Genomic DNA, 20,417 nt, shown 5'->3' with positions numbered 1-20,417 from the left:
TATATACTTGGTCATACCAGGCCAGTAAAACATGTTCTGCCCTTGTTGTAAGGCTTCTTCCACACCGGGGTGGCCCCTGAGGATGGCATCGAAGTACTTGCCCCCAAGAACAGCTGGGATAACTGCTTTGTGACCCTTGATTATAATCCCGTCCTGTAGTACTAGTTTGTCGCGAACTATGTAGTATTGTCGAAACGCAAATGGGGTACTCTGTCGTTTATCCGGCCAGCACGCCGGATGACTGAGGACAGTAATATTAGAGTCTCATCAGCAGCCGTGTGCTCTGCCAGGCTGCTTCGGCATTCACCGGGAACATAGTGTCATTGCCGAGAACTGGTCCTGTTCAGAGGGCTGGTGTTCGCAGGTTTTGCGTTAGACCTTCAGCCCAGAGACATTAGGTTATATGAACTAGGTACCAATGTCTGACTATGGGAGTGTGTAGGGGGCCACCTGAAATGAACGGAATTGGGAGTCTGCTGGATACCACCCGCTGCGTGTAGACCTGGGGGAACCCCCAAGATACCAAAAAATGGGTGCTAAATAGATGAGTGAGGTACGACTTAAATCCACTACCATGGTGTACTCACTGCCACGCCTGTATCAACAACACAAACGGCAGACATGTTTCCTACATCCTCCTCAATGCAATTCAGTATGGCGTGCAAGACCGTGCACTTCAGCCCATCGGTGGTGCAATCAATCTTTGACAAAGTTACAAGTACTCCAGGTGGCGGTTTCAGCAGTTTCTCCACCTTCGCCCATATCTGACTCCATGCCCTTTGTAATCAGCCCCACTGCAATGGGGAAACCTGTCCGCTATTAACTCCCTGAAACAGGTTTTGTCTTGACATCTATCAGCCTCCACCGTTGAAAAAACTATTTTGATGTCATCTACAAATTCACCAGCAAATGCTGCACAATTCAATAGAAAAAGTTGGTCTTCACGGGGAGTGTTGTTTTAGTGACCTGAAGACAGTAGTAAGTGGTATAAGACAAGGATTAGTGTCGGAGCCTTTGCTTGTCTTTAAATGCATAGGAAATTTGGATTTAGATAGATAATGGGAGCTGTGATTTACGGATTGCACGATTATTACAGATTTACGCACTTTATCTGTTTTATTTATAATGGTATATGGACACACTGATCTGTTCTGTATTCATGCCTACTATGTTCTGTTGTGCTGAAGCAAAGCAAGAATGTCATTGTCCTATCTGGGACACATGACAATAAACTTTCTTGAATGTTGAATGTTGTTTGCAATGTTAATGGTGAAAAGTACACTCAGGCTGGTGAACAAGATATTTCAGATGGTAGGGTGACTGGAGCAATTGCCCGTGGGACTTGCTTTTGATAAATTGAAGTGTTTTTTTTTGTTATGGCTTCCTGGAGCAGCTCGTGGTCGTGCACAGTAGGGAAAAGGCAATTCTGGATTTATAGTTCAGGTGAAGGAACCACCAAGAGGCAGTAATCGGGGATTGATAGATGTCAACCTGCAGGTTGAAATGGAGACGCTAGAATAGGCCGTGTCGGTGTTACTGTTGAGGAAAGGTAACTATGGAGCTATGAGCGAGGATATGGTTAAAATTGCTTGAAAGGAACCCTCGCAGGGATGACGGTGGATCAGCAATTACAGGGGTTTCTGAAGAAATTTGGAAGATGCAGCATATATCCATCCCAAAGAGGAAGAAACATATTAAAGGGAGAATGAAGCGATCGCTGCTAGTAAAGGAAGTCAAAGAAAACACAAATGCAAAGGAGAAGGCATATAATATGGCAAAGATGAGTGGGAAGCTAGAGGATTAGGAAGCGTGATGGATTGAAGGTAAGCTAGCTAAATATATGCAAAGTAGATAACAACATTTGCCATAGATATCTATATTACTGAAACTGTCATCTTGTTTGTTTTTTGGTTAATTGTTTTTTTTTACCTCAATTTGCTCAAAAACGGAAAAGGATAGCGCTACCATTTTGGCCCACCTTACTCACATTGTACTGTGATGTAAACGAAATGAGTCACGTTCAAATTGATGGTATATTTTGTAAGATATTGACGTTTAAAAGTCAAAAAATAATAAAACAGCGCCCCCACTTGACTCCACCCTCCCCTCCCACCCCCCTTCCCCCATCCCCCCATCCCCTCCTTCGGCTCCAGCATGCTCCCTGCCCCGATAGCTCCACTTCAAGCCCCCCCCCCGACTGCCTCTGTCTCAAGCCCACCCCCCTTCACAACAGCCCCCGCTTATCGCCCCCCTGCTGGGGAAAATGAGACCGATGGTGGTTAATTCAAGTTCAAGTTCAATTTTATTTGTCACATGCACCAATTGGTACAGTGGAATGATTTTACCATGCAGTCCAGACCGTAAAATGCAATAAAACACACAATAAGCACAATTTAACACAGACATCTATCACAGTGAATATCAAGGCATCTCCTCACTCCGATGGAAGGCAAAACGTCTTATCACTTTCCTGCTTCTTCTCCCGCGATCAGTCAGTCAAACTGCTGCATTGAGCTGATTGAGGCTCTCGATGTTGAAGCCCCCGCCGGGCCATGGAAGATGCCACGGCCGATTTCCACCCATGCCAGGCGATGAAAGGCCCCGCGAACGAGCCAATTCAAACCCCACAATTTGGGGCGGATGAAGCTGTTTTTGCGGGAGCTCCCGAAAATCGGCCACCAACCAGGGACCTGCGAGCTCCCGATATTACATACCACAGGGCTCTCGGCCGAAGCCTCCGAAGCTCCGAAGTTGGGTCGCAGCCACAGCGCCACCACAACCTCTGAAGTCAGCCACCTCTATGATGGTAAGACCACAGGCTCTACGACCGGAGCCCCCAAGGTCAACTCCAGCTCCATGATGTTGGGCCTCAGTGCAAATGGAGATAAGACAAGGAAAAGATTGCGCCCCCGTTGAAGGAAGAGATTAAAAAAAAGTTTCCCCTCCACCCCACACCCAACATATACACTAAAAATAAACTAAAACATACATCTAACAAGACAAAAAGAAGCAATACAGATGGACTGCCGGCTAGCCACAGCTGCTTGGGCAATGCTTACTCAGGAAGTGTGTATAGGCTGCTTTTTCAACATAATGCCAAGAAGAGGGAGATAAAGAGCTGGAGGATGGTCAAGGAACAACACAAATGGACGTCGAGAAGCAGCAAAGAACAGAAGGGAACAAGAAACGCAACTAGAGACAACTCAATGTCTTGCAGATCAACGAGAAAGAACGCAACGCAGTAGCGGTGAAGAGTCGCAACAAAAAAAGATGTGAATATCTCGAGTATCAACGAGAAAGAACACAAAAAAGGGAACAAGAGTTGCCACAAGAAAGAACTGAACGTCTCAAGGAAGATCGAGAAAGAACGCAAAAAAGAAGGGATGAAGAGACGCAACAAGAAGCAACTGAATTTCTTGAGGATCAACGAGAAATGATGCAAAGAAGAAGGGATAAAGAAATGGGAGTTGAAAGAACTAGAAGATTGGCTGAACACTGGGCCAGAGCAACAACAAGATGAAATGTACAACTCACAAGGAGAAATCTTTCTGCTGATGTTGGCGAAATGAGCAATGTTTGCCCTCGGTGTCGTGCGTACCGTTTCTCTGGAGAAACCGCCAACTTTTGCTGCATGAAGGGTCAGGTGAACATTGCTCCTCTGCGGTCACTGCCTGATGAACTCATGAGACTGTATACATTTGACACGCCACATTTGTATACATTTGACAATGCGAGTAAGCCAAGCCCAAGACATATTGACAGATTTATGCACGCTGAAATACCAGACCCACAAGTATATCCTGAGCTGCATGAATTGGTACTCAAGCACATGATTCGTGGACCGTTCTGCAACCACCCCTCTCCATGTTGGAATAATGGAAAATGCAGTAAGAGATTCTCAAAGCCATTTTTCGAGAGCACAAGGTGTCGACATAATTCTTATGCGTTGTACAGGAGAAGATCTCCAGACAGGAGAGGATTTCAGGGACATCAAGGCAGACACCGGAATCAACCTATTAATTCTGATTGGGTGGTGCCCTATAATATAAGGTAATAGCCCTCGTTTGCAAAGGCATCATCGGGGGGAGGGGGGGGGGGGCCCTCTAACATAAATATAGGCTAATTGTAGCTTAAAATGAATACTAATCAAGTAAACATCAGAGCATTCGATTCTTGGTCAGGATGTGACATTTACATCAGAAATAAGACAGGTCTCTTACAGGTCTGTCACCCAGCCTGGCTCTGCCCCAGTCCCACTATGGCCGTTACCCCCATTCTCCCCACTATGGCAGTCAGTGCGGTTCAGTAAACGGGGGAATCCAGAGGATCTGTCCTGACCCTTTAATTAGGCAGGTTCATGAGCCCTTAAAACCTGGGACCTCTGCTGCAGTCTCATTACATTTCCTATTACAGCGACTGGAAGATGCCTTGCAGGACTGTCCCCCAGCCTGGAACTGCCCCAGTCTCACTATGGCCGTGACCCCCACTCTGCACACTGGCGGTCAGTGGGGTTCAGTAAAGGGAGCAAGAACTGCCCTCACCCATTAATTAGGCTGGTTCAGGAGCAGGAACTCTGCGAGTGTCATTAAAAAAACACTCACAATTATATTCATCATATTATTTTTATATAATACTAGACTAAGTGGGACCCAACGCAATATTCCACCTCTCCACCAATTGAAATAATTTGAAATAATTTAATTGCCACACAACCAAGGTCGGTGGTATTTGGGTTGCCAGCAGCGGTACAATAATAAAGAACACAACCACAATAAAAATTTTACACAAACATCCACCACAGCATTCATCACTGTGGTGGAAGGCACAGAGCTTGGCCAGTCCTCCTCCATTTCCCCCCGTGGTCGGGACCACCACCTTCCACAGCCGTTGCTGCGGGCGTCCAGAGGGTAAGGGACAAAGTCAAAGTCAAGGTGAGTCCAGGATCGGCTCTTCCCAACCAGAGACCGCGGCTTCAGGCTGGTGTAGGCCGCAGGCCGGCGGTCAAAGTTTTAAAGTACCTGCCGTGCCGCAGCCGGAAGCACCGCAGTCTGCAGGGCCGGCGGTCGAAGCTCCCCTCCAGGGGAGATGATAAGTCCATGCCGCACCCGCGGTAGAAGACGGCCGCGGGCCGGCAGTGAAAGCTTCTTCTTCCCCCCGGGTCCCCAACGTGAGATCCCGGGCTGTAGACGCCGCACCAGCTGGAGTTCTGCAGACCGCTGCTTCAGGCTGCCGACTGCCGGCTGCCGCGGGCCAGCGTAACGGAGCGCTCCCCTCCAGCGAGGTCTCACCCGCTCCGCGCCGAGAGTCCACGCTGTGCCCGCCGCTGAAGCTCCGGGCGCGTCTCCGGGAAAGTCGGCGCCGATCCATGCTGTTAGGCCACGGGGGAGGCGACCTGAAAAAGTCGCCTCTCCATGGAAGAGGCGGCCGAAACGGTTTCCCCCTTACCCCCCCCACACCACCCCCCACACATAACACACAAAGAAACATTAAAAACAGACTTTTAAACATACTAAAAAAAATTAAAAAGTTGAAAAAAAGACGGACACGCTGCCGACAGGCTGCTGCCAGTGCAGCGCCCCCTACCAGATACCAAAAAAACACTCACAATTATATTCATCATATTATTTTTATATAATACTAGACTAAGTGGGTCCCAACGCAATATTCCACCTCTCCACCAATTCCAATATTGGTGGCCAGTGGGGAGGGAGGGGGCTTTCTGGAGCGCTAGTATGGGTGATGTGGGCTGAAGGGACTGGTTTCCAGAGGGCTAGTATGGACATTGTGGGCCAAAATGGATTCTTGGGCTGTCGGCTCAGTCACTCAAGCCCGTTGTGCTGGCAGCTCACTCACTCGCGGCTGGTGGACTGGCAGTTGACTCACGGCTATTCCTTGAAATTCCATTTCAAGCAGGGTGCAGGGCCACTAAAGACAGCGAGTCGTGACCTCTCCCTCCTCCATCTTGCAGAGACTGAGCCATGCCCACACTTCTGGGTTTTATAGTCCCTCCCGCCCTCCCACCAGAAGGGGCATGGCTTCATGGCGTGATTGACAGGAGAGAGAATCTCAACATTTTTAAAACACTAATAACTTTTATTTTTCATCGATGGGAAAAATCCTCGGCACCTCATGAGCGGAGAGGGACTCTGAGTAAGATAGCCAAAATTCACAGCCGTACATGGTAGCGTTTTTCTAAAATCAATATAAAGCGCAAACAGGAAGTGGTCAAGATTAGACTTTTAATTATATAGAAGGCAAGGCAACTTTAATTAGGCAAGGCAACTTTAATTAGGCAAGGCAACTTTAATCAGGCAACACAGCTTTAGCATTTCCAAACCAAAGGCAACACAGCTTTAGCAATTCCAAACCAAAGGCAACACAGCTTTAGCATTTCCAAACCAAAGGCAACACAGCTTGAGCATTTCCAAACCAAAGGCAACACAGCTTTAGCATTTCCATACTATATTTTCAAACCACATTAAGGGCACTGACAGGTCAGTAAAACCACTCACAGTTTAGTAGACATGTGTTCAGTGTTAGTCACAGCTCAGATTGAGAGATGTGACTCTCTCGCTCTGCCATCTTGCAGAAACTGACTGAGGCACTCAACACTTCTGGATTTTATAGTCCCTCCGGAAGGGGCGTGGCCTTCAGGAGAGAGAATCTCAACATTTTTTAAACACTAATAACTCTTTTATTTTTCATCGATGGGAAACATCCTCTTGTCCTGCGCAGCGGAGGGGGACTCTGAGTAAGATGGCCAAATATCACAGCCGTAAGTGGCAGCGTTTTGTCTAAAATCAATATACAGAACAACAGGAAGTGGTCAAGATCAGACTTTTAGTAATATAGTTAATTATACTTAATTATATATGATTACAGTCATATTTACAAGTCATATATATATATAATTTAAATGGACTGCAACACGGAAATAGGCTGCCCATGGTGTAATATGAGCATTGGCCACTAAATGGTGCTTATTTTCCCGATCTCATTTTCTAATTAGTTTAATTAATTAATTAATATGCAACTTTTGGCACTGACGACTTAATTACCCAGGACTGTTTCATTTTAACAGAGTGAAGCCAAAGAAAATTGGTCTCAGTTCTCAGAGACCAATTTTCAAAATATAAGAGGTACAAATGATACAGAGGTCACACAATTTATATAAACAAAACACATCGTTCCCATTATCGGGGGAGAATGCTATCTCTGAGACTGTGAATCTGAGCGCAGTCTAAGGTTTCTAATCCTAATTGAAACAAAACACACTTCACACATAGAGCACAGATGGCTTATCACAAACTACATAGTTTCCAAAGTTTTACATACAAAGAATAAAATTAAATATCTTAAGTGTATATCTTAAGTACTACAAACACTAAATATAAAAGAAACACAAACACTAAATATAAAAGATTTACAAACACTAAATCAAGACTGTCCGGGATTTATCCAGAGGTGGAGGATAAATGAGATACATGTTTGGGCCCACACTGTCATCTGAGCCATATGTTTTTCCTTTGTGTACTTGGGCCGGCTACTTTAATATAATGTCTACCGTAATAGGAACACCTCTACAGCCCTGTCCATTGATTGCCATCTTTGGGGCCCCGGATGAGTGCCGAGAAGATTTACGAGGATGTCACAGAGTCATAGAGTGATACAGCGTGGAAACAGGCCCTTTGGCCCAACTTGCCCACATTGACCAACATGTCCCTGCTACACTAGTCCCACCTGCTCGAGCTTGGTCCATATCCCTCCAAACCTGTCCTATCCATGTCCCTCTTTCTTAAACGTTTGGATAGTCCCAGCCTCAACTACCTCCTCTGGCAGCTCGTTCCATACACCCACCACCCTCTGAAAAAGTTACCTCTCGGATTCCTATTAAATCGTTTCCCCTTCACCTTAAACCTATGTCCTCTGGTCCTCGATTCCCTTATGCTGGGCAAGAGATTCTGTGCATCTACCCGATCTATTCCTCTCATGATTTTATACACCTCTATAAGATCTCCCCTCATCTTCCTGCGCTCGAAGAAATAGAGACCCAGTCTACTCAACTTCTCCCTATAGCTCAGTGTTGCCAGGACTCGAGTGTCTGAGCTACAAGGAGAGGTTGAGCAGGCTGGGACTCTATTCCTTGGAGCGCAGGAGGATGAGTGGTGATCTTATAGAGGTGTATAAAATCATGAGGGGATGAGATCAGGTGAAGACCCTTCTTCAGACGGAGAAGCAGGAGAGAGGGAAACGAGCGATATAGACGGTGACATAGAGAGATATTGAACAAATGAATGAAAGATGCAAATAAAGTAGCAATGATAAAGGAAACAAGCCATTATTCCAGAGATGCTGCCTGTCCCGCTGAGTGACTCCAGCATTTGTAGTATTAGTGACTCTAGCTTTTTGTGTCTATCTTCGGTTTAAACCAGCATCTGCAGTTCCTTACTACAGGTTCCCAGTTCAGTTTAGTTTATTGTCACGTGTACCGAGGTACAGTGAAAAGCTTTTGTTACGTGCTATCCAGTCAGCGGTAAGACCATACGTGATTACAATCGAGCAGGTTAAAGTGTAGTGGGTGGAACAAACTGCCAGAGGAGATACAGTGTTTAAGGCAGACACAGTAACTACATTAAGAAACATAGAAAATAGGTGCAGGACGAGTCCATTCGGCCCTTCGAGCCAGCACTGCCATTCATTGTGATCATGGCTGATGATCCACAATCAGTAACCTGTGCCTGCCTTCTCCCCATATCCCTTGATTCTGTTCGCCCCCACCTGCATGGTTGGGAAAGGTTGAGGTAGAAGCAAGGAAGGAAGGAATTCAGGGCCTGTCCTACGTAGGCGTCATTTGCGCGATAGGCCGGTAGTGACTGACACGCGAGAGTCGCACGAATATCCGTCTAGCAGTACGACAGTCGGGCGCCAAGTGTTCTTGCGGGCCCTGCTTCTTTCGGGAGCCATTTGCGATGTCGTTCGTACTTAGTCTAATCTCCGTGGCAAGGAAAAATGTTCCCAGTGAAAAATGTTCAAAACTCGCCGTGCTTTATACCCGGGTGGTTACGTGGTCTGGCGCTCAAATGAAGCACTGACAGTATACGGGCAGCGCATGGTCACGGTGCACGGTGAAGCATAATAAATGAGCATAGGGAATGTTCGTGCGTAACCATGCGTCGCCATGCGCTACACGTACGTCATCAGTACGTCAGCGTGCGCAAGGGATACGTCATGCAGGTGGGGCGCGAGGATTTTGAGCACTGCGAAATCCTGTGGCGGCGCGCGTTACTGAATACGCCACTAACGCCTCACCTAGCGTGCATCACCACGTGCCATGAGCGCATCACCACGTACGAACCAATTTTTAGGATGACGTAAATGATGCGCAAATGTCGCCCAAGTGGGACAGGCCCTTTACAGGTAGAAAGACCAGAAACATTTACTCCAGCATTTTGTGTCTATCTTCGGTGTAAACCAGCATCTGCACAAGGAATTACAGGTACTGGTTTTACAAATAAAAGACAGAAAGTGCTGGAGTAACTCAATGGGTCAGGCAGCATCTCTGGAGAACAAGGATTGGTGATTCTGATCTCACCACCACGGTGACAAAACCAAGAGGTGATCGGAGTTTAGTTTAGTTTAGTTAGTTTAGCACAGAAAACCGCATCGACCAGTGATCCCCGTACACTAGAACTATCTTACACATACTCAGGACAATTTACAATTTTTACCGAAGCCAATTAACCGACAAACCTTTAGGATGTGGGAGGAAACCGGAGCATCTGGGAAAAACCCAGAGAGAACGTGCAAACTCTGTACAGACAGCACCCGTGGTCAGGATTGAACCCTACCCGCTGCGCCATCGTGCCGCCCATTACTGCATCAGAGTCTACAGCGTCAGTGGGATTCTAGAGTGAAATCCATGCAGATGCTCTCACAGGAAGGAAGGTCCATCTGGGCCAAGCATGGGGCAGTGGAGGAAGGAACTGCAGGTGCTGGTTTACACCGAAGATAGACACAAAATGCTGGAGTAACTCAGCGGGACAGGCAGCATCTCTGCAGAGAAGGAATGGGAGACGTTTGGGGTCGAGTCCAAAGAAGAAACATCACCCATACCTTCTCACCAGAGCGGCTGCTTGTCCCGCTGAGTTACTCCAGCATTGGTAGTATCTATGTGACCGAGACACTTCTTCAGACTTGTTGCATTGCAATCACTCACTTCTCTTTTCTTCGTAAATCAGATTAGGATCACACTTCTGCTCAGCTTATCTGTGTTGAATATCCTCTGGTCATTTCCCCTGCACAACTAGACCCAGGGTAGAGATCCTGCTGTATTGTGCCCCCTGTTTGTGGACCCAAGGGCATCTCCAACAATGTCCGTCATCCCCTGATGCCTCTTGACTCCACCCAGACCGACTCTACCCCTTGTGTGGGAAAGAACTGTAGATGCTGGTTTATATCGAAGCTAGCCACATATCAGCTGGAACCCTACTTCAGTCTGAAGAGGGCTTCGGTCCTGAAACGTCACCTGTTCCTTCTCTCCAGAGATGCTGCCGGAACCGCTGAGTTAGTCCAGTACTTTGTAACTCTCTGTTGCTCTCATCCCAACTAGTTCATGTTCCCTCGGGATTGGAGATAATGTGAGATATTGGTGGCATGGAGACGCAGCGGTAGAGTTTCTACCTCACAGCGCCAGAGACCTGGGTTCCATCCTGACTCAGGATGCTGTCTGTATGGAGTTTGCTCGATCACCCTGTGACCGCGTAGGTTTTCTCCATGTGCCCCAGTTTCTAAAGACGTTCAGGGTTGTAGGTTAATTGACTTCTGTAAATTACCCAAGCGTGTAGGATATAACTAGTTGGTTGATGGTCGGTGTGGACTATTGACAAGAGTCAGTCAGTGAGGGCAGTGGAGGAAGGAACTGCAGACGCTGGTTTACACCGAAGATAGACACAAAATGCTAGATTAACTCAGCGGAGCAGGCAGCATCTCTGGAGAGACGGAATGGGTGACGTTTCGGGTCGAGACCCTTCTTCAGACTGTTTGACAGGCGTGCTACTGGTACATAGTTCCTTGAAAGTGGAGTCACAAGTAGATAGGGAGCCAAAAAGCCTCTTGGTTCATTGGCCTTTATCCATCAGAGCATTGAACATGGAAGGTAGACAAAAATGCTGGAGAAACTCAGCGGGTGCAGCAGCATCTATGGAGCGAAGGAGATAGGCAACGTTTCGGGCCGAAACCCTTCTTCATTGAGCATGGAAGTTGGGAGGTCATGTTGCAGTTGTACAAGACGTTGGTGAGGCCGCATTTAGAGTGCTGTGTTCAGTTCTGGGCACCATGTTACAGGGAAGATGGTGTCAAGCTGGAAATGGTGGAGAAGTTTTACGAGGATGTTGCCAAGACTACAGGGTGTGAGCTATAGGGAGAGGTTGAGGAGGCTGTGACTCTATTCCTTGGAGCACAGGAGGATGAGGGGTGATCTTATAGAGGTGTATAAATTCATGAGAGGAATGGATTGGGTATACTCACAGAGTCTCTTGCCCAGAGTAGGTGAATCGAGGACCAGAGGACATGGGTTTAAGGTGAGAGGGGGAAAGATTTAATAGGAATCTGGGGGGTTCACTTTTTCAGTGTGGTGTGTGTATGGAACAAGCTGCCAGAGGAGGTAGTTGAGGCAGGGACTATCGTAACATTTAAGAAACATTTAGACAGGTACATGGATAGGATGGGTTTGGAGGGATATGGACCAAGCGCATGCATATTTTCACACAGAGAGTGGTGAATCTGTGGAATTCTCTGCCACAGAAGGTAGTTGAGGCCAGTTCATTGGCTACATTTAAGAGGGAGTTAGATGTGGCCCTTGTGGCTAAAGGGATCAGGGGGTATGGAGAGAGGGCAGGTACAGGATACTGAGTTGGATGATCAGCCATGATCATATTGAATGGAGGTGCAGCCTCGAAGGGCCGAATGGCCTACTCCTGTACCTATTTTCTATGTTTCTATGAATCTAACCTATTTCAGACCCAACCCAAAACGTAATATATTTATTTTGTTCAGAGATTCTGTCTGACCTGTTGACTTACTCCAGCTTTTTGTGTCTATCTTCAGTTTAAACCAGCAGTTGCAGTTCCTTCCTACACACACGATACTATACGATAGAACTTTATTAATCCCTGGAGAGAAATTGTGTGTGTGTGTGGGTATATATATTATACACACACACACACACACACACACATACACATATATATATATACTAGACCAAGTGCAGACCCGTTGGGTCTGCTCCCCCAACGCAGCCGATCCCTACTCGTAGCCCCCACGGGAGACGTGGTCCTCCAACTAAAGATTCGAGCACTCAGCAGTGCGGCTGTTTTTAAATGGCGTCTTTGAGGCGAGAGGCGGGCGCCAGCAGCCGTTATGGTCACTAGCCAGCAGGAGGCAACAAAATGAGTGAGTGGGGCAGGGGGGGGGAAGAAGGATTTTATTAAAAATGTGTACATAAACACGACGAAATTTAATCAGTTGTGGTTACTTGGAATGAAAAGTGAAATCTCTACCGAAATGGAACAAATCGTGGCGTTTCTGGGTCTGGTGTTGGCGTAGCAACGAATCAAAGGCTGGCACCCACAAGTCAGGCAGAAACACACACACACACACACAGTTTTAATATTATATAGATATAGATATATATATATATATTTATATAGTTATATATTCATATATAAATATGAACTGCTGTAGCTTTGGGAGCAACAACAGCAGCTGGAGCTTAGCAAGAGATACGACTGATTGGCTCTAGCCCAAGTGGGAGGAGAGAAGTGAGTCAGTGCTGGGAAAACAGTTGAAAACTGAGGAATTTGGTTTGTAAATTGGTAAATCAGGCAATTTATCAGTTAATTTAAGCAAGACTGCTCTTAGCGAGCGGCCTTGTGAGGGAAGTGCCCTGTGAGGGAAGTGCCCTGTGAGGGAAGTGTGAGTCTTTGGCTCGAGAGTCTTCGGAGAGGAGACGAAAGAAGGAGATGTCAGGCAAGCTGATTCAGTGCGATGCTTGCAGTATGTGGGAGGTCAAGGACACCGCTGGTGCCTCTGGCTGCTACAAATGCGAGAAGTGCATCCAGGTAGAGCTCCTGAAGGGCCGTGTTGGGGAACTGGAGAAGCAAGTGGATGACCTCCGGTTCGTCCGAGAAACGGAGTCGTTCCTCGACAAGTCCTACAGTACGATTGTTACACCTAAGGTACTGGAAGAGAGAAGGTGGGAGACAGTGAGAACGGGAGGGAAGCATGGAATGCCAACGTCCCCGGGTGTTGTACCTCTTGTGAACAGGTTCACCCACTTAGAAGCTGTCGGGACAGAAGAGGTGTTTACACTGGGCGGCGGACTGGCTTGTGATGTGAATAGGGCTGTTGAGCCAAAACCAAAAAGGCCTAAGGCAGGCAACGCCATTGTAGTGGGAGACTCCATTGTGAGAGGTACGGACAGAGGTCTCTGCGGCAACAGACGGGATGCGAGGATGGTGTGCTGCCTTCCTGGTGCCAGGATCCAGGATGTCACGGACAGAGTGCAGAAAATCCTCAAGGGCGAAGGTGAACATCCAGAAGTGGTAGTGCATGTCGGCACAAACGATGTCGGAAAGAAGGGGGTGAATATTCTGCAGCGTGACTTTAGAGAGCTCGGAAAAATGCTGAAAAGCAGGACCTCCAGGGTTGTTATCTCCGGTTTGCTTCCAGTTCCTCGTGCTGGCGAGAGCAGGAACAGGGAGATACGGGACCTCAACGTGTGGCTGAGGAACTGGTGCACGGGGCAGGGATTTAGATTCTTAGATCACTGGGAACTGTTTTGGGGTAAGGGGGAACTGTACAAAAGGGACGGATTGCATCTTAACAGGTGTGGGACCAGCATTCTGGCAGGCAGGTTTGCCACTGCTACACGGGTGGTTTTAAACTGAATAAGGGGGGTGGGGTGTCGAATGGGCTAGTGGAGGATGGAGTTAAAGGGAAAGGGTTTCTTAAATGTGTGAGCGTAGAGACAGAGGGGTGTAAAATGAGGGTAGAAGCAATAGGTAGCAAGGTGAAAAGTAAAAGTGGCAGGCCGGAAAATCCAGGGCAAAAATCAAAAAGGGCCACTTTTCAACAAAATTGTATAAGGGGTAAGAGTGTTGTAAAAACAAGCCTGAAGGCTTTGTGTCTCAATGCAAGGAGCATTCGTAATAAGGTGGATGAGTTGAATGTGCAGATAGCTATTAATGACTATGATATAGTTGGGATCACGGAGACATGGCTCCAGGGTGACCAAGGCTGGGAGCTGAACATCCAGGGATATTCAATATTCAGGAGGGATAGAGAGAAAGGAAAAGGAGGTGGGGTAGCGTTGCTGATTAGAGAGGAGATTAACGCAATGGAAAGGAAGGACATTAGTTTGCAGGATGTGGAATCGGTATGGGTAGAGCTGCGAAACACTAAGGGGCAGAAAACGCTGGTGGGTGTTGTGTACAGGCCACCTAACAGTAGTAGTGAAGTTGGAGATGGTATCAAACAGGAAATTAGAAATGCGTGCGACAAAGGCAAAACCGTTATAATGGGTGACTTCAATCTACATATAGATTGGGTGAATCAAATTGGCAGGGGTGCTGAGGAAGAGGATTTTTTGGAATGTATGCGGGATAGTTATCTAAATCAACATGTAGAGGAACCAACGAGAGAGCAGGCTATTTTAGACTGGGTATTGAGTAATGAGGAAGGGTTAGTTAGCAGTCTTGTTGTACGTGCCCCCTTGGGCAAGAGTGACCATAATATGGTTGAGTTCTTCATTAGGATGGAGAGTGACATTGTTAATTCAGAAACAATGGTTCTGAACTTAAAGAAAGGTAACTTTGAGGGTATGAGATGTGAATTGGCCAAGATTGACTGGCAATTAATTCTAAAAGGGTTGACGGTGGATATGCAATGGAAGACATTTAAAGACTGCATGGATGAACTACAAAAATTGTTCATCCCAGTTTGGCAAAAGAATAAATCAGGGAAGGCAGTACATCCGTGGATAACAAGGGAAATCAGGGATAGTATCAAAGCGAAGGATGATGCGTACAAATTAGCCAGAAAAAGCAGCATACCGGAGGACTGGGAGAAATTCAGAGACCAGCAGAGGAGGACAAAGGGCTTAATTAGGAAAGGAAAAATAGATTATGAAAGAAAACTGGCAGGGAACATAAAAACTGACTGCAAACGTTTTTATAGATATGTGAAAAGAAAGAGATTAGTTAAAACAAATGTAGGTCCCTTGCAGTCAGAAACAGGTGAGTTGATCTTGGGGAACAAGGATATGGCGGACCAATTGAATAACTACTTTGGTTCCGTCTTCACTAAGGAAGACATAAATAATCTGCCGGAAATAGCAGGGGACCGCGGGTCAAAGGAGTTGGAGGAATTGAGTGAAATCCAGGTTAGCCGGGAAGTGGTGTTGGGTAAATTAAATGGATTAAAGGCCGATAAATCCCCAGGGCCAGATAGGCTGCATCCCAGAGTACTTAAGGAAGTAGCTCCAGAAATAGTGGATGCATTAGTAATAATCTTTCAAAACTCTTTAGATTCTGGAGTAGTTCCTGAGGATTGGCGGGTAGCAAACGTAACCCCACTTTTTAAGAAGGGAGGGAGAGAGAAAACGGGGAATTACAGACCAGTTAGTCTAACATCGGTAGTGGGGAAACTGCTAGAGTCAGTTATTAAAGATGGGATAGCAGCACATTTGGAAAGTGGTGAAATCATTGGACAAAGTCAGCATGGATTTACAAAAGGTAAATCATGTCTGACGAATCTTATAGAATTTTTCGAGGATGTAACTAGTAGCGTGGATAGGGGAGAACCAGTTGATGTGGTGTATCTGGACTTCCAGAAGGCTTTCGACAAGGTCCCACATAAGAGATTAGTTTACAAACTTAAAGCACACGGCATTGGGGGTTCAGTATTGATGTGGATAGAGAACTGGCTGGCAAACAGGAAGCAAAGAGTAGGAGTAAACGGGTCCTTTTCACAATGGCAGGCAGTGACTAGTGGGGTGCCGCAAGGCTCAGTGCTGGGACCCCAGCTATTTACAATATATATTAATGATCTGGATGAGGGAATTGAAGGCAATATCTCCAAGTTTGCGGATGACACTAAGCTGGGGGGCAGTGTTAGCTGTGAGGAGGATGCTAGGAGACTGCAAGGTGACTTGGATAGGCTGGGTGAGTGGGCAAATGTTTGGCAGATGCAGTATAATGTGGATAAATGTGAGGTTATCCATTTTGGTGGCAAAAACAGGAAAGCAGACTATTATCTAAATGGTGGCCGACTAGGAAAAGGGGAGATGCAGCGAGACCTGGGTGTCATGGTACACCAGTCATTGAAAGTGGGCATGCAGGTGCAGCTGGCAGTGAAGAAAGCGAATGGTATGTTAGCTTTCATAGCAAAAGGATTTGAGTATAGGAGCAGGGAGGTTCTACTGCAGTTGTACAGGGTCTTGGTGAGACCACACCTGGAGTATTGCGTACAGTTTTGGTCTCCAAATCTGAGGAAGGACATTATTGCCATAGAGGGAGTGCAGAGAAGGTTCACCAGACTGATTCCTGGGATGTCAGGACTGTCTTATGAAGAAAGACTGGATAGACTTGGTTTATACTCTCTAGAATTTAGGAGATTGAGAGGGGATCTTATAGAAACTTACAAAATTCTTAAGGGGTTGGACAGGCTAGATGCAGGAAGATTGCTCCCGATGTTGGGGAAGTCCAGGACAAGGGGTCACAGCTTAAGGATAAGGGGGAAATCCTTTAAAACCGAGATGAGAAGAACTTTTTTCACACAGAGAGTGGTGAATCTCTGGAACTCCCTGCCACAGAGGGTAGTCGAGGCCAGTTCATTGGCTATATTTAAGAGCGTTAGATGTGGCCCTTGTGGCTAAGGGGATCAGAGGGTATGGAGAGAAGGCAGGTACGGGATACTGAGTTGGATGATCAGCCATGATCATATTGAATGGCGGTGCAGGCTCGAAGGGCCGAATGGCCTACTCCTGCACCTAATTTCTATGTTTCTATGTTTCTATGTTATGTTGCCTCATTGCCAGGCGACTGCATCTTTCCCTGGCATTTGAAGCAACTTCCATGTTCCTCTCTACAAGTGTGTTTCAATGTCTCTACAGAAGAACTTTGACTCCAGTCATCTTGGGTCCCTCCCAACTAGACCAATACTTTGCTCCTTCAAGCTTGTTGTAAGAAATCGTTCACAAACAACTTCTGCTTCTCAAGATAAAACATGGGATCTAGAATGTCAGGACCTTAATCGTTGCTTACTGAAAGTAAGCATGCAGGTACAGCAGGCAGTGAAGAAAGCTAATGGCATGTTGGCCTTCATAACAAGTGGAGTTGAGTATAGGAGCAAAGAGTTCCTTCTGCAGTTGTACAGAGCCCTAGTGAGACCACACCTGGAGTATTGTGTGCAGTTTTGGTCCCCTAATTTGAGGAAGAACATTCTTGCTATTGAGGAAGTGCAGCGTAGGTTCACCACGTTAATTCCCGGATGGCGGGACTGTCATATGTTGATAGAATGGAGCGGCTAGGCTTGTGTACACTGGAATTTAGAAGGATGAGAGGAGAATTTATTGAAACACGTAAGATTAGTAAGGGTTTGGACACGCTAGAGGCAGGAAACATGTTCCCGATGTTGGGGGAGTCCAGAACCAGGGGCCACAGTATAAGAAAAAGGGATAGGCCATTTAGAACGGAGACGAGGAAAAACTTTTTCACCCAAAGGGTTGCGAATCTGTGGAATTCTCTCCCTCAGATGGCAGTGGATGCCAATTTTCTAGATGCTTTCAAGAGAGAGTTAGATAGAGCTCTTAAAGATTGCGGAGTCAAGGGATATGGGGAAAATGGGGTACTCCTGCACTTATTGTCCTTTGTCCTAGTTTCAATGTTGTCCTGGTGAGTTTCATTGTCTGTAACTTGCTTTCACCTAGCCCACAGCTAACATGGCATGTTTGCTGTATCACCGTCCCACTTAAAGAACATGGAAAAGTACAAAAAATAAATGCTAGAATAACACAGCGGGTCAGGCAGCATCGCTGGAGAACGTGGATAGGTGATGTTTCGGGTGATGTTTCGGGTCTTCTTCAGTTTGACGTCCTGAAACGTCACCTAACCATGTTCTCTAGGGATGCTGCCTGACCCGCTGAGTTACTCCAGCACTCTGTGAAACGTCACCTATCCATGTTCTCCACAGATGCTGCCTGACCCGCTGAGTTACTCCAGCACTCTGTGAAACGTCACCTATCCATGTTCTCCACAGATGCTGCCTGACCCACTGAGTTACTCCAGCACTCTGTGAAACGTCACCTATCCATGTTCTCCACAGATGCTGCCTGACCCGCTGAGTTACTCCAGCACTCTGTGAAACGTCACCTATCCATGTTCTCCACAGATGCTGCCTGACCCGCTGAGTTACTCCAGCACTCTGTATCTTTTCTGGTATAAACCAGCATCTGCAGTTTATCTCTATCTCAGTATTTGCTAAATGTGAGAGCAATGTTGTTAATTTATATTCTAACTATTAAGTCTAATAAGTAGTAATTCATTCATTCATAATATGATGGGAAATTAAGACAGCAGATTATTTGAAAATAATAATAACCCCACAGATAATTCTTGCCTTGTCATTTGAGTGCTTTCCATTTCCGCTTGCCTCAGTTTTTTTCCTTCTGCCCTTTTTCTCCAGTGGTTGTTCTGACACTTCATTTCCTTCATCATTCTCAGACGATTCATTTCTTTTCCTTCCTGGCTGAGTTACCTCATCTTTGGTTTTCTCTGCTTCACCTCTTCCTCTTCCCCTTCCTTTACCTAAAGCAAAATAAAACGAACAAGTAGCAAGCCATTCATCAATAGCGGTGCTTTTTCTCGTAGACAAAACGGAGCCTGTACACATCAGTTAAATGCTCACGCTACATTATTCAACTACTTTTTCCATCACATTTGTGTGCAGCACAGTGTGCAGTTAGTAGAGCTGCTGCCCCACAGCGCCAGAGACCCGGGTTCTTCTTCTTCTTGCGTGTGGCGTGCACAGCCTAAAGTTGTAGGGCAACTTGTTCTATTTGATCTTATTTGATTGTGCACGCCGGGTTGATTGCATTCGTCGAAACAGGGCGGACCATGTGAAGGTTGCAATCTCCCACCACGACCCAGGTTCGATTCTGTCCTTGGATGCTGCCTATGTGAAGTTTGTGCGTTCTCATAAGTGATAGGAGTAGAATTAGGCCATTCGACCCATCAGATCTACTACGCCATTCATTCAAAGCTGATCTATCTCTCCCTCCCAACCCCATTAGAACCATAGAAACATAGAAAATAGGTGCAGGAGTAGGCCATTCGGCCCTTCGAGCCTGCACCGCCATTCAATATGATCATGGCTGATCATCCAACTCAGTATCCTGTACCTGCCTTCTCTCCATATCCCCGATCCCTTTAGCCACAAGGGCCACATCTAACTCCCTCTTAAATATAGCCAATGAACTGGCCTCAACTACCTTCTGTGGCATTGTCCTGCCTTCTCCCCATAACCTCATCAAGTACTAATCAAGAATCTATCTATCTCTGCCTTAAAATTTTCCACTGGCTTGGCTTCCACCGCCTTCTGTGGCAAAGAATTCCTCAGATTCCCCACCCTCTGACTAATGATGGCATGTGGCCGCGGTCTCCCTGTGACCGCCTGGGGGCTGCAGTTTCCAAAGACATGCAGGTTTGTAGTTTAATTGGCCTCTGTAAATTGCCCTTAGTGTGTAGGGTGTGGATGAGAAAGTGGGATAATGTAGAACCAGTATGAATGGGTGATCAATGGTGTGTCTCCTACACTCCAAAAACCCAGCCGGTCCAGCCTCCCTTTAAATCAACCCTGCAAATCCAGGTTCCACCCTGACAAATCTGTTCTGCACTCTTCCTTCCTGCAGCTGGGAGATCAGAAATGCACACCCTGCTCCAAGTGTGACTCAACACCCTTCCCAATGAAGGCAAGCCAGCCAAATGCCCTTTCCACAGACCACAATACTCAGTTTCAGCACTTGATGGAGTTGCAATCTGATAAAGATTATTATGTTCATTTCATAACAAAATTACAATCTTGGTTTAGTTTAGTTTCGAGATACAGCGCGGAAACAGGCCCTTTGGCCCACCGAGTCCTCCCGTAGAAAACCCACACGGTCACGGGGAGAATGTCCAAACTCTGTACAGACACCACCTGCAGTCAGGATTAAACCCGGGTCTCCGACACTGTGAGGCAGCAACTCTACCGCTGTGCCACCGGGCTGCCCCAATTGGTGATTATTCGTTTTTGGCACACACACAGCTGGTAACGTCTTGGAATATTCTTATGCTGCTGGAATATCTCACGGGAATATATAA

General features: G+C 46.6%; 1 protein-coding gene across 1 annotated transcript in view; it reads right to left on the bottom strand.

Annotated features, from left to right (window-relative positions):
* The window catches only part of aplf (aprataxin and PNKP like factor), a 143,697-nt gene that overhangs the window by 83,522 nt on the left and 39,758 nt on the right, over nt 1-20,417 (bottom strand). Inside the window, exon 6 of the mRNA XM_033026343.1 lies at nt 18,676-18,863. Coding sequence (XP_032882234.1) covers nt 18,676-18,863 — 188 coding nt within the window. The remainder of the gene's footprint in view (nt 1-18,675; nt 18,864-20,417) is intronic.

The sequence above is a fragment of the Amblyraja radiata genome, chromosome 8 (assembly GCF_010909765.2).
Source record: "Amblyraja radiata isolate CabotCenter1 chromosome 8, sAmbRad1.1.pri, whole genome shotgun sequence".
In the NCBI taxonomy this organism is placed as follows: domain Eukaryota; kingdom Metazoa; phylum Chordata; class Chondrichthyes; order Rajiformes; family Rajidae; genus Amblyraja; species Amblyraja radiata.
This window is presented reverse-complemented; position numbering and strand designations above follow the sequence as displayed.